The sequence below is a fragment of the Carcharhinus amblyrhynchos genome, chromosome 6 (assembly GCF_965287045.1).
Source record: "Carcharhinus amblyrhynchos chromosome 6, sCarAmb.v2.hapA, whole genome shotgun sequence".
NCBI lineage: Eukaryota > Metazoa > Chordata > Chondrichthyes > Carcharhiniformes > Carcharhinidae > Carcharhinus > Carcharhinus amblyrhynchos.
This window is the reverse complement of record NC_137329.1, coordinates 68,956,355-68,969,906: the sequence shown is the minus strand read 5'-3', so window position 1 is coordinate 68,969,906 and position 13,552 is coordinate 68,956,355. Positions and strand designations below refer to the sequence as shown.

Genomic DNA, 13,552 nt, shown 5'->3' with positions numbered 1-13,552 from the left:
AATTTGGGTATTTGAGATGGTTAAAGAGGTTGGTACAATAGAAATTAGGAGAGGAACTATTTCCTCTGTTGGGAACAGTCCATCATAAGGGAGCATAACATTAAAATGATGCTCAAGGGTGATGTCAGGAAAAATGTCTTCACACCATGAGTTGTAGGGATCCAGAATTTCTCCCTGGAAAACTGAAAGCTCAGTAGTCAATTGAAAATGTCAAAAACTGAAGATTTTTATTATGGCTGTAAACAGGGACATGCTATCGAATCTTTTCATCTTGCACTCATCAGAATAGATGCAAAAATACCAAATCTCAAAGTGAACAACAGTTTATACTGCATGAGAAGAGAATACTGATTAGTTGGCAAGAACCAACACCTCCACCAATCAGTATGGTTTTGCACACACAAACACACACACACACACACACAAACACTCTTCTTAGCTCCTCTTAGCTCTGATGAAGGGCCAACCAGGCTTGAAACGTTGTCTCTAGTCTCTCTCCACAGGTGCTGTCAGGTCTGCTGAGTTTTTAACAGCATTTTCTGTTTTTCTTTCAGATTCCAGAACCTGCAGTAATTTGCTTTTATAAGTGGTTGTTTAGAGTGTGCGTCAGTCAGTGTGTGTTTTTGGGTTCATGTGTGTTTTTCTAAGTGTCAGTCTTTCAGGGTGACCTTTTCTCTGCATGTTTTCCTACACCAGGTTGAAGTCCAACATGTTTATTTGGAATCACGAGCTTTCAGAGTGACTCACCTGAGGAAGGAGCAATGTTCCGAAAGCTCATTATTCCAAATAAATCTCTTGAATTTTAACCTGGTGTTGAGAGACTACTTACTGTGTCCACCCCAGTCCAATGCTGGCATCTCCACCTCATGTTTTTCTAACTATGGAACATCGAGGGTAGGTTTTGTGTGTGTGTGTTTGTTTGTTGACGAGCATTGGTTTGTTTGGTGCCTCACAAGAGGTTATTGCAGAAGGTCAGGAGGCATGGAGTTGGGGGTAGGGTGTTAGCGTGGATGGGGGATTGGCTGTCAAATAGGAGGCAGAGAGTGGGGGTCAATGGGTGCTATTCGGATTGGTGGTTGGTGACTAGTGGAGTGCCCCAGGGGTCGGTGCTGGGGCCTCAGCTATTTACCATTTATATAGATGATCTGGAGGAGAGAACCGAGTGTATGGTGTCAAAATTTGCTGATGACACCAAGATTGGTGGAACGGCAAATTGTGCGGAGGGTGTGGAGAGTCTGCAGAAGGATCAAGATAGGCTGGGCGAATGGGCCAGGAGCTGGCAAATGGAATTTAATGTTGGCAAATGTGAAGTTGTCCACTTTGGTAGGAAGGACTATTACTTACATGGTGAAAAACTGCAGCATGCGACGGTGCAGAGGGACCTCGGGGTCCTTGTGCATGAGTCACAAAAACCCAGCCTGCAGGTGCAGCAGGTGGTCAGGAAGGCAAATGGGATGCTGGCCTTCATAGCGAGGGGGATTGAATATAAAAGTAGGGAGGTCTTGCTGCAGCTGTATAGGGCACTGGTGAGGCCGCAGCTGGAGTACTGTGTGCAGTTTTGGTCGCCGCACTTACGCAAGGATATTTTGGCCTTGGAGGGGGTGCAGAGGAGGTTTACTAGGCTGATACCGGAGTTGAGGGGGTTGAACTATGAGGAGAGGCTGAATAAACTAGGCTTGTACTCGTTAGAGTTTAGAAGAATGAGGGGAGATCTCATTGAGGCATACAAGATGATGAATGGGATGGATAGGATAGAGGTGGAGAGGCTCTTCCCGCTCAGAAAGGACAGTAGGACTAGAGGGCACAGCCTCAAGATAAAGGGGGGACGGTTTAGAATGGAGTTGAGGAGGAACTTCTTCACTCAAAGGGTGGTGAATCTCTGGAATTCTCTGCCCGTTGAAGTGGTGGAGGCTGCCTTGCTAAATATATTTAAGACACGGGTTGATAGGTTTTTGATAGGCAAGGGGATTAAGGGTTATGGGGAGAGGGCGGGAATGTGGAACTGAGACACGACAGATCATCCATGATCTTATTGAATGGTGGGGCAGGCTCGAGGGGCTAGATGGCCTACTCCTGCTCCTATTTCTTATGTTTCTTATGTGTTTTTTTGAAGTGTGCATTTTTCTAAGTATTTGTTTTTGGTGTGAGTTTTGAGTGTGTGTTGGTGAGCTTGAGTGTTTGTCAGTGTGTATTTTTGGGATGAGTTGTGTGTGTACTTGAGTGTGTGTGTTTATGTGAGTGTGTGTGTATATTTGTGTGTGTGTGAGAGTATGTGTGCATGTCTGTGAGAGAGTGAGTGTGTTTGTGTGTGTGAGAGAGTGTGTGTATGAGTGAGAGTGTGTGTGTGTGTGTGTGTGAGCATGTGTGTGAGTCTTTCTGTGTGTATGAGTGTTTCTCAGTGTGTGTTTTTGGGGTGAGTTGTGTGTGTGTGTGAGAGAGAGAGTGTATGAGTTTCTCAGTGTGTGTTTTTGGGGTGAGTTGTGTGTGTGTGTGTGTGCGTGCGAATATGTGTGTGAGTATTTCTCTGTGTATGTGTGAGTTTTAGTATTTCCCAGTGTGTTTTCAGAATGAGGTGTGTGTGTGTGACGGTGTGTGAGTATGTGTTTTCAGAGTGAATATTTCCCCAGCTCTGATCTCTCCAGGGGCTGGCCCGGCTCTTGTCAGGAGAATGATCTCCACTCCCTCCGGGAGTTCCAGCCTGGATTCCGGGATTGTGGTGTCACAGTGTCCGCTGGGCTGCCCTGCTCTGACGGTTCCCTTCAAACTCTTACCGGTTATTGAATAACGGCCTGTCGGGCTGCGATGTTGTTTCTGTGGCTGTGCTCTGAGCTAGTGGCCACTCTGGCCCTCCCAGCCCCACCTGTACAACTGGAACGTCAGTTTGGAGTGAGGCACAGCCAGGACTCCGAGGTGAGGTATACCTGCCTGTGGCAGCGCTCAACAGAACTGTCATACCGACCCCCACCTAACACTGACACCAGGAGACCAGCCCCCAGCCTCTCCTGGTTCATCAACCAGCAACTGGTGGCCACCAGCACACAGTGGGCAGGGCAACAGAACCTGGGGAGAGTGGCTGCCGATTCATCCATCACCCTAAGGTACAGTTCACACACCTGTCCCACCTGCCAATACCAGAATGTGACCATATTTGTGACCAAGCTGAGGGTAAAGTTCTTTGCTCTCCATCCCCACCAAACGCCAGTCATCTTTCAGGACCTGGAGTTGGCCTGGTGTGCCAATCTAAACAGTTTAGTGTGGAGCTATGCACTGAGCTGCCCAGGTGGCACCCCACACTCTGCCACAGTAGCTGGTAGTCAGGTAGCACAGATCAGCAGTGGAAGCTACCCGGCAGGCATGGAGGCGGAATGTGCTCAGGATTTTCATTATGTGTTCAAGGTGCAGTATCCTCTGGTCGGCAATTACATCTGTGAGCTGGATCTGATTAATGGTACCCTCGACACTCTCAATGTCACCCTGGATGTGAAGCCCTTGATGTTGCACCTCCTCAGCACCCAGTCAGCCACCATTCAGCAAAGGGTGAAATTGGTCCTTTCCTGGCAGCTGAGGACCAGGAATGGCTTCCTCACCTATCAGCTGGGTGCCAGGTCAAAGGGTCAGATTGCCTGGAACTCGAGCTATCACCTCAATGGCATTGAGAGTAACCTCTGCCCCTGCACCTGGCCCCAGCAGAATGAATGCATCACACAGTTGCTGCTGAAGGTGGGCCATATAAGCATCCCGGCTTCCACAGCCACCATCACATTTCACAAGGGCATCCTGCAGTTCACAAAACGTGTCAAGGTCATCAAACTGATGCCCGTCGCCTCTCTGTCAGGGACAGCCTTCCATTATATCAGCTCGGATAACCAGCTCTACTACTCAAAGTCAGACACTCCAACTGGCAGTCATCGCCACTTTGTTCTTCTCCAGGCACCTGAGATTTACCACCTTTTCCAAATAGATTACACCAGCTCCAATGATTATATTCTCACCATCCAACTCTACTTAAACCTAAATGGAACTATTTACAATTCCTTAGAGGACTTGGATGTCAGCCTCTCTATGTTTAATAGTGGTCCTGTTGATGTGGGTCTCCCGGTTAATTTAGTTTTGTTTATTCCCCTGCAACACCCTGCCATGCAGTGTGCCTGGACTTTTGAGCTGACCAATGGCACTCTGGTCAAGTTTGGTTACAGACAGAAGGTCGCAAATGCACCAAGCTACATCCCAGCAGTGCAGCTGCCCTTCAACCCGAACCAATACTCAGGCTTCCTGGCTCGAGTGACTTGCTTGGCAGCTGGTGAGATAATGTACCATCTTAAGGCAAGTGTGGGCATTTATAGCACTGCTGTGGTGGACTCCAGGGTGTTCTGTAACCTGCCTCGTTGCCAACTGCCCTTACCCACCATCGAGCACCCACCTCCTCCCGACACCATCATCCACACCACCAAGGGCTCCTCTCTCAGCGTTTACGGGGACTCGGGGCTGCGCTGTGATACTATTCTATCAGTGACTATCTCCTGGAAGGTTTATGAAATTGTAAGTATTAATGCCCAACCCAACTGGAACCAGAGTGTCCCTCTCCCATCTAACGTTCAGACTAGCACAGACACCCTGCATCTTCCTGCCTTTAGCCTGGACTATGGTTTCTATCTGTTTATTTTCAATGTCACCATGTCTACCTCAGATCCCAATCTGCCATTTCTCAACAACTCAAATCAAGTGGTGGTGGAGGTGACAAAGAGTGAGCTGGTAGCCTTGATTGCCGGAGGCTCTTATAGGACTGTGGGGTTGGAGGACACCGTCACAATGAATGCTTCAATGAGCGCTGATCCTGACTCGCCCAATCCACACCTTGGACTGAACTTTTCTTGGTATTGTACAATGAAATTCTCCGACTACAGCACCATGACACTCTCCAAAAATAACTACTGCCATCCTGGGAACCCTGATCTGAAATGGAACTCTGCAGTATCTGAAACATTAGTTATCCCTCCACACATGTTGACAATCAAAAAGAACTTCTATTTCCGCCTGGTCATCCAGAAAGACACAAGGAGCAGTTACTTTGACCAAACCATCTCTGTGTATTCAGGCTTTCTGCCGGAGTTGTTAATAGCTTGCATTGAGAACTGCCAGAGAACACTTGTACCAACAGAACGCCTCATCCTTCATGGGAGTTGCCCCAATTGTGTGAACTCCAGTGAGCTCCAATACCACTGGAGACTGCTTTCAGAGAGCGCTGTTTCTGAAATCATTGTTGACTGGGCAACTGATAGCTCCACAGGGAACGCTTTGTCTTACATGTCACTGAACCCCATGGCCTTGATACACCTGTCTGAAGGATGGTACAATTTTGAACTGAGAGTAACTGTTCCCAGCGGTGCCCACAGCCTCAGCCGATACCATTTCTACATCAATTCCCCTCCGAAGAGGGGCCGCTGTGTTATAACTCCAAAAGAAGGTTTGGCCCTTCAGACTAAATTCACAGTGACATGTTTGAATTTTAAGGACAATGATCGCCCCCTCAGTTATAAGGTGATTGCAAAAACCTTCTACCCAACTGGCAGTATTGACAGTCTGAAGAACAACCTTCTGGGCACAATTGTATATTTTGGATTCAATCCCAAGTCTCCACCATTCCATCTGCCAGTGGGCAACAAGTGGGGCCATCACCTCTTGATTATCATTGTCCAAGTCTTTGATAGGCATGGTGCATACATACAGGTAAACTTGAGGGCCAAAGTGTACAACCTGCCAGTGGATCTGAGCCAAAAGACACTGGTGGATCAGCTGTCGGGTTTTGTTGAAGGACCAAATGCACCTTTGACAATCTTGCTGCATGAGACAGACTACCTGGAAGCAAACCAGCTGCTCTATGAAGTTGCCGCAGAGATAAATGTTAACATTTTCACGGCCGAGGAGAAGGTCAAGGTCAGTGAGTTCCGTGAATCTCTTGTCAATGCCTCCACCAGCATTCCAGTCACATCCGCGAAGTTAATTAATCAAATATCAGCCACAATCTTCGAAGCAGCACAAAAACCAGACGAGATCAACCAAGAAACCCAAAACCTGGCTGCCAGAAAGCTGCTGGAACTGACTTCTGTCCTGCTGAACTACACCGATGAAGACTTGATTTCTTCAGAAAGCACGGAGCAGTTGTCATGCAGCATTCTAACTGCAGCCTCCAATACGATGACTGCCTTTTCTACTCAGTTCCCAAGCCAAGGCTCAGAAAAGGGCATTGCACTAACCACAGACCAAAAGAAGGTGGTAGCCAACATCTTCCCCACTTTGAAAGCATTAACAGATGCAGTGTCTCACAGTAAAGTCCCAGGACAAAAAGATACCTTGCTGCAGACCAGGCAATGGGAAATAACTGTGAAAAAAGCAGTGAAAGGCAAACTTGAGGAATCCTACGCTTCTGACCCAGATTGCACCAATTGCATTTACCCGACATTGGGTAACTCTGGCGGAGCTACTCAGGTAGTGTCCTCTGTATTTTACAAGTATGAAGAGAATCCTTTGCCCTGGCTTGGGAAGTCATCACACATAGCTACAGATGTCATTAGTTTCACCATGACCATCCAGGATCACAATGGAAGCATTCACAACTTGATCCCCAACAAAATGGACTCATTTATGGTCAGGAAGGACATTGTGTCCGCACAGCCCGTAAAATTAGCCCTGCACCCCAGAAGACGTGATGTGATCATAGGCAGGTTCACAGTGGCAATGAACTCCATTCCCGCTCGAGAAGTCTTACTCCAGCTACTGGTAGACCAGCTAGATCTCATCTTCATTGTTACCATCTATTCGGGGAAGGGTACTCATAACATAAGCCAGAAACACACAGTTCCAGGATGCATTCCAAGTCAACCTCTAAACAAAGGCCACCATATTCAGGACCCTTACATCATCAGGATCCCAACCAACCTCTTCCAGAATGCAATGGATCCAGGCAGTAGCAGCCGATACATCACTGTGGCTGTGGAGACAGAGTACCCGACACCTCAGCTGATTATTCAGGCTGGCCTCAAGATTTCTGTTTTTATTGCGAGCTGTCTGACGTTCCAAGGCAATTCAGACACTTGGCATTCTTCATTCTGCACAACAGGTCCTCTTACAACCAGCAAGAAGGTGCACTGTATCTGTACGAGTTTTGGCAACCAGACCATCAAGCGGGATCTGAACATGAGGATGCTCTGGTTCCTGACCGGCAGTGTTCTGGTGTTGCCCAATATCATCGACGTGCTGGAAATTGGAGAACTGATTCATACCCTGCCGACAAATCCGGTGACTCTGATCACCGTTCTGATAATTTTTTTCATCTACTTCATACTGCTGTGGTGGTCATGGAGAAAACGAGAAAGGGACAAGAAAAAGATCATCATTCTTCCTGACAATGACCCCTGTGATACTGCTTGCTACCTGGTAACCTTTTACACAGGGGGCCGTTTTGATGCTGGGACAACTGCAGATGTTTTTATGACCTTGACCGGGACATTGGTGGAGAGTGAAGTTCACCTTCTCCATCAACCAGACCATAAAATCTTTAGAAGAAATAGTGTCGACACCTTTCTACTCACTACCAAGGATGAACTCGGGGAGCTTTTGTTCATCCAGGTCTGGCACAATAATGTGGGACCCTCTCCTTCCTGGTACCTCAGCAGGGTGAAAGTGCAAAACGTGCTAACCAAGCAGGTCTGGCATTTCTTCTGTCGTAAGTGGCTGAGTACCATGAAAGGAGTTGGTCTGTTACACAGAATATTCCCTGTCACTGACTCTGATGCTGTGCTGAGAAGAAGAGATGTCTTCTTAATTGAAACAGCCACAAAGATTGAGAGGGATCACTTATGGTTCTCTGTCTTTGCCTATGATGTTGACCAGTCCTTCACCAGAATCCAGAGACTGACCTGCTGTTTGACCATGCTGTTGTCCAGCCTGCTGCTTAGCCTTATGCTATTTCAAAAAAACCAACTGGAAAACTATTTGCAGAGACTGCTGAGATCTTTGGTGATTGGGGTAGAGAGTGCATTTGTGATGGTGCCAGTGGAAATATTAATATCCAATCTGTTTATATATGCACAGAAGAAAGACACATCTTTAACAGTAACAGAAGAAGGCCAAGGACTTGAACCAAATCAAGGAACCAAAGACCATTTACCTGAGCACCCTGATAAGAAGTCAAATAACTTCAGGGAGAGGTTGAAGAACTGGTATCAGATGGACGAACAAGCCACTGAGGCTGAAGGAAATCCCAAGGAAGTGGCAGTGACACCAGACGATGACCGTTATAATTTTCTGTCCTATATCGCGGGTTTGGACAACATCAAGAGTCCCTCGACTAAAGGAAAAGATAACAGCATCATCCCAGAGTCTGAGGCAAATAAAATTAGCAGCGAGAAGAATATTGAGAAAACAGATGGAAGGAAGAAAACACATGCATTAAAACTCAAACCAATGACATGGCCTCATCAAAATAGACCAGCAAAATACAAGCGGGCTCCAGGAAGACCTGCCAAGCCCTCCAAAAACAAAGGCCCAAGCAAGTCATACCACAGGTTGTCTCGTTGTCTATTGTACTTTGTTTGGGGTCTTATGTGTCTCTTGTCAGCCATTTCAGCATTCTTCATAGTGTTGTATGGACTTTCTTATGGTATGGAAACCTCCTGGCTCTGGCTCATGGCCTCTATCATTTCTTTCATCCATGGTGTCTTTCTGTTGCAACCTCTGAAGATCATGCTCTTTGCTGCTCTCTCTGCCTTAAGACGTAGACGTCCCCGGGATCTAGACTGGTCCACAGGGATTCAGGCAATGGAAATTAGCACAGATAATCTTCCGAAGAATTATCCTGACTGTCTCCAGTCAGAGACTCAGATTAGGAAGCCGTACAGACCGCTTGAGGGTGATGAACTAATATTAGCTAAGAAAAAAGGGTTCATCCGACGTCAGGCTTTTGTGTTTTGCAAGGGATTCCTGTTACATATTGTTTTCCTTATACTCTTCCTCTACTTGGTCTGCTTCTCAGACTACAAGAATGCTTACTTTTACAACAACATCATTTGGAAAAAGATGTCTGCAAACCTGCAGCAGATTAAAACTGTCCAGGAGTTCTACACCTGGATGGATCTCACTTTCCTGCCCCTGATTCATGAGAACGAGGATCCAGCCTTTCTGTCTGACACCAGTTCCATAATCCTGGGCTTGCCAAGGATGCGCCAGATGAGGTCAAAACTAGCAGCGGTAGACTGTTTTAAGATGTCCAAAATCTTGTCAACCTATCTGGGCAAGCATCGTTGCCAACCCTTGTTTGATGTTAATAAAGAAGACACCAGGAATTACAATGGCTCCTGGCAGAAGCCAGTTGGAAGTGTGCCAGTAAGCCACCCATTAAATTACACAGGGTGGATATATGAAGATGTAGATTTCCCTTGGCTGTATCACTCACGTGGGGAATATTATGTGTATCCACTGGGGGGTTACTCCCTCTACTTCTCCCCAGCCAATTTGCAAAGTTCAAGAATGAGATTACGGACCCTGCAGAATGCAAGCTGGGTTGACAGGAGCACCTGGGCTATCATAATTGAAACCACCATTTATAATGCAAACGTTGATTTATTTAGTACTATCTCCCTGATTTTGGAGACCGCCCCTCTTGGTGTGATCAACAAGAAATTGATAGTGAAACCCTTCACCCTCAGGCTCTTTGAAAAAGGTGAAACAAACTGGATCTCCTTCAGTGTTCTCATCATCATCCTGTTCATCCTGTTTGCCATGGATGAGTGTCATAAGATAAAACAGAAAGGTTACAGGTATTTCCAGAGACTCAGGAACATTCTCAGCTTGGTGATGATCGTGCTGCTGTTGGTTACCATAGTCCTCTATGTGGCCAAGTTTATCTTGACACAGGAAGTACTGGAGTTCTATAAGAAAAACCCAAACACCTTCACTGCTTTTCATGTTGTTGCTGCCTTGGATCAACAACTCAGGTTCAATGTTACATTTGTCATTTTTGTTGCAATTCTGAGGCTGCTCAGATACGCACGGTTCCTATATCATGTGCGCTTAGCTCAAAAAGCCATTTTTGTAAGCTTTCCTACTATGTGCTCCCTAGCTATAATAATGGCAATATACTCCTTTGTTTTTATATCTTTCGGCTACCTGGTGTTTGGTCAACTTGACAATAATTTCAATTCCATGGTCCATGCAACCCAGACTGTTGTAGCCTATCATATAGGAGACTTTAAAGGCACGGAGTTTCCCTTCAACAGGGTAATTGGTGGTATCTATCTGGCATCCTTTCTCTTCATTATGCAATGTGTTCTGATAAATCTCTTTGAGTCACTGGTCATTCTGTCTTATGGAGACATGAGACAGGTTGTCCATGAGAAGCCATCCAAGGAGGCAGAGATAGCTAACTTTGTAGTGCAGGAATGCAGGCGAATCTGGTATGCACTGTGGAAAAAAACACCTCCAGGCGATGGGGAAAAGTTGATGACAATTTTGTTTTATGGACAAGGTTCTGAACGCACCTATGGGTTAAAGCATAGGAAAATTCAAGGAAAAAGAATGAACTACCTAGTTATCTAATTACTAATACTTCCCAGTCATCTGACAATCAGATCTATTGGTTAGAAACTTTCAAAAGGATTGTAATCCTCAAAGAGAAGGAGAGGTGGGCAGGGCATTACATTCGGTATAAAGTTGTTGCCCAAAGTGTGATTTATTATCAATCAGATTTTGAGCTTTTTTCCCATTGCATTCATTACAAGCTTCCATGGAAGACTGAATCTTGAACAATTATATGTGTAGTGCATGGTTGAGTCCGTTCAGATTTACTGATTAATTGCTGAAAGTGCAATGTATCATTCACTGGAGATGATATTAAATACCATGACATTCTCAAATCTGTTCCAAAGGTCGAAGAGCACCACAGTCAGATCAATGTGTCCAGGTTAAAAGAAGAAGCCAGACTTGTTTAGGTTCATTAATATATATCAGAAGTGAAATGATGCAGCTTCAAACTTTTGTCCAGTTTTCCCATAAAAGATGGTATAGCCTCAAATACTCATCATGGCATATTATCCCTTGCTATATTAATCCTCTGTATCATGACATTTATCATCACAATTCTCCTCACGCAAAGAAAAAAAAGTCAAAACTTCAACACAAATTTATTACACTACATTTTTTGGTCCTCTCTGTTGTTTAAAACCAAGTCCATATTCTCCTTAAGTTCTCCTTAAAATGCTGAATTCTCATTCTTGGTAATGTCCCGATACACTCTCTAGGTGATAAATCATCACGGTACTCTATACTCTCTATATCCTGATCAATTAAACTAAACACTCCCTATTTCCTCAAAAATCATCATTCCATGCAGATACAAGGAGAATGTGCAAACTCCACACAGACTGTCACCCAAATACAGAATTGAACCTAGGTGCCTGCCACCTGTGAGGCAGGAGAGCTAACCATTGTGTCACCATACCAAGGATGATTGTTGTCCTCTATAAATTCTTATAGAGTTTACGGAGGGCAATAAGTCTTACAACTCTTATCAGCTTGTCCATCCATCCATCTTTCCATTCATGCCTCTATCCATCCATCCATTCTCAATCCTGTTCTGTGTCTCCACTTAATATCTAACTGTTGGTGATATTAGTGTCTGTGTGGGCTTCCTCTGGGTGCTCCAGTTTCTTCTCACAGTCCAAAGACGTGTAGCTCAGTTGATTGGCCATGTTAAATTGCCCCTTAGTGTCTCAAGATGAGTAGGTTAGGGGAGTTAGTCAGGTAAATATATGGGGTTATAGGAAAGGCCCTGGGTGGGATCCCCTGTCAGAGAGTTGATGCAGGCTGATTGGACCAAATGGCCTCTTCCTGCACTGTAGGAATTCTATGATTCTACAATATACCCCATGGAATATATACCATCTAATGAATATACCCTGAGTTCTAAGATTGTGATATACATTGCCATCATAAATATAGATAGTAGACAAATGTACAGCTGCATGAACAGCCTATGGGGATAACACCACTATCACTCAAGCTTCCCTTGCTAAACAATGTTCAATGCTGTAAAATGGTTCTGTGATGACCTGAATTGTGAATTTATGTTTCTTCAATGTCTGTTCTGCTCATGAAGCAAATATCAGATCCTCGTAAAATAGCTCAATGTTATACTCTATATATTTTATAATTAAACATTTAAAACAATAACAATTAGTGTAAGCTGATCTGTCCGGGAGTTGGGTACCAGGATGAGAGAATACCGGGGAAAAGTAACATGCACAAAGAACTGGGAGAGAAGATGAGAGCAAAGAATATTCAGAAATGGGAGGGAGGCACTAGGGACAAATGTGGTCATCTAAGGAAGGGAAGGAAGTTCTGAACTATGCACAAGAGGACTTATTAGCGTTCCTCCAGGTTAATGAGCATAGCGGCCATCCTGGTTCTAATCCTAGGGAATGAAGAGCGACAAACGGAGCATGTTTCATTGTGGAGAAAGTGACCTTGGCAAAGTGACCGAAAAAGCATGAGGTTTAGAATAGTTACAGCAAAGGACTTTATCATTAACTTACTTCAATGGAGGTGGAATAACTTCAATGAATTGAAAAGGAATCTGACCTAACTAGATTGGAAAGGCATGATTTAAATGACGTGGGACCTGCAGACACATGCCCAAGAGACAGAAAGAAAAGGTATCAAAAACGAGAGGTCCCAGGATTACCAAAGATAGCAAAGGGGCTAAAGTAAACAGGAAAAGGAGATTTATGACAAGTGTAAGTATAAAGATACTCATTCACTAGTCTAGGGAAAACACAACTCTTTTATTAACAGACTAAAACTATGTAGAGGCTACAATCAGCTCCCAAGATGGCTCTGAGTCCAGAAGCCAGCATATATCCCGCTCCCCGCACACCCCCCCCCACCTCTCCAATCAGAGCTCTGCACTTGCCAAGGTGATTCCCCCTCCCCAACTCCCCAATTGGTTCCCTGGATTATGTGACCCTTTCTCTACAGATTAATCCTTAAAAAGACACTCACCACATCCCTCCCCCTCTAAGTCCCTTTAATTAAATGTCAATGCTCAATTTATATAGTTCCAGCTATTTAAACATTTACAAAATGAATTTAGTCAATTATAGATCCAATCTTTTAGGGGGTTTCTGAATCCTTGTGGAGCAATGTAACTCCTCTGGGATGCTTGCATAGGATTGTTATCAGCTGAAACCAATGACAGATATATCTTCAGGCACAGGCTGCTCAGTTCCATCTGTGTCCATGGAGACATCAACTGTGCCTGCCATAGGATGGCCAGGTACTTGAGTGCTAAAACAGTTGGCAACATTTCCCGATGGCAATATACTGATTGCAGGTTCCCACCCTAACTAGTGAACAGTGCCATTTTCTGTGCTCTGTAACTCTTGTGCATCCTTTTCAGGCTTTCTATTGCCTACACTATCTCCACTGTTTAAAATTTATATCAAACTCTGCAAGTAATGTCCATTGAATTGCTTTGTTACTCAATGGGAAGATTAATCTG

At 45.0% G+C, this 13,552-nt stretch overlaps 1 protein-coding gene across 1 annotated transcript; it reads left to right on the top strand.

Annotated features, from left to right (window-relative positions):
• The first annotated feature begins 2,802 nt into the window (after positions 1 to 2,802).
• LOC145344352 (polycystin family receptor for egg jelly-like) lies at positions 2,803 to 10,593 on the top strand. Its single transcript, XM_080191481.1, has one exon. The coding sequence runs from the start codon at positions 2,803 to 2,805 to the stop codon at positions 10,591 to 10,593; it is 7,791 nt and encodes a 2,596-aa protein (XP_080047607.1).
• The last annotated feature ends 2,959 nt before the right edge of the window (positions 10,594 to 13,552 follow it).

What these genes read in the sequence shown, in the direction of transcription:
- LOC145344352 (XM_080191481.1), top strand. Translation starts at nt 2,803, where the DNA reads ATGTTGTTTCTGTGGCTGTGCTCTGAGCTAGTGGCCACTCTGGCCCTC.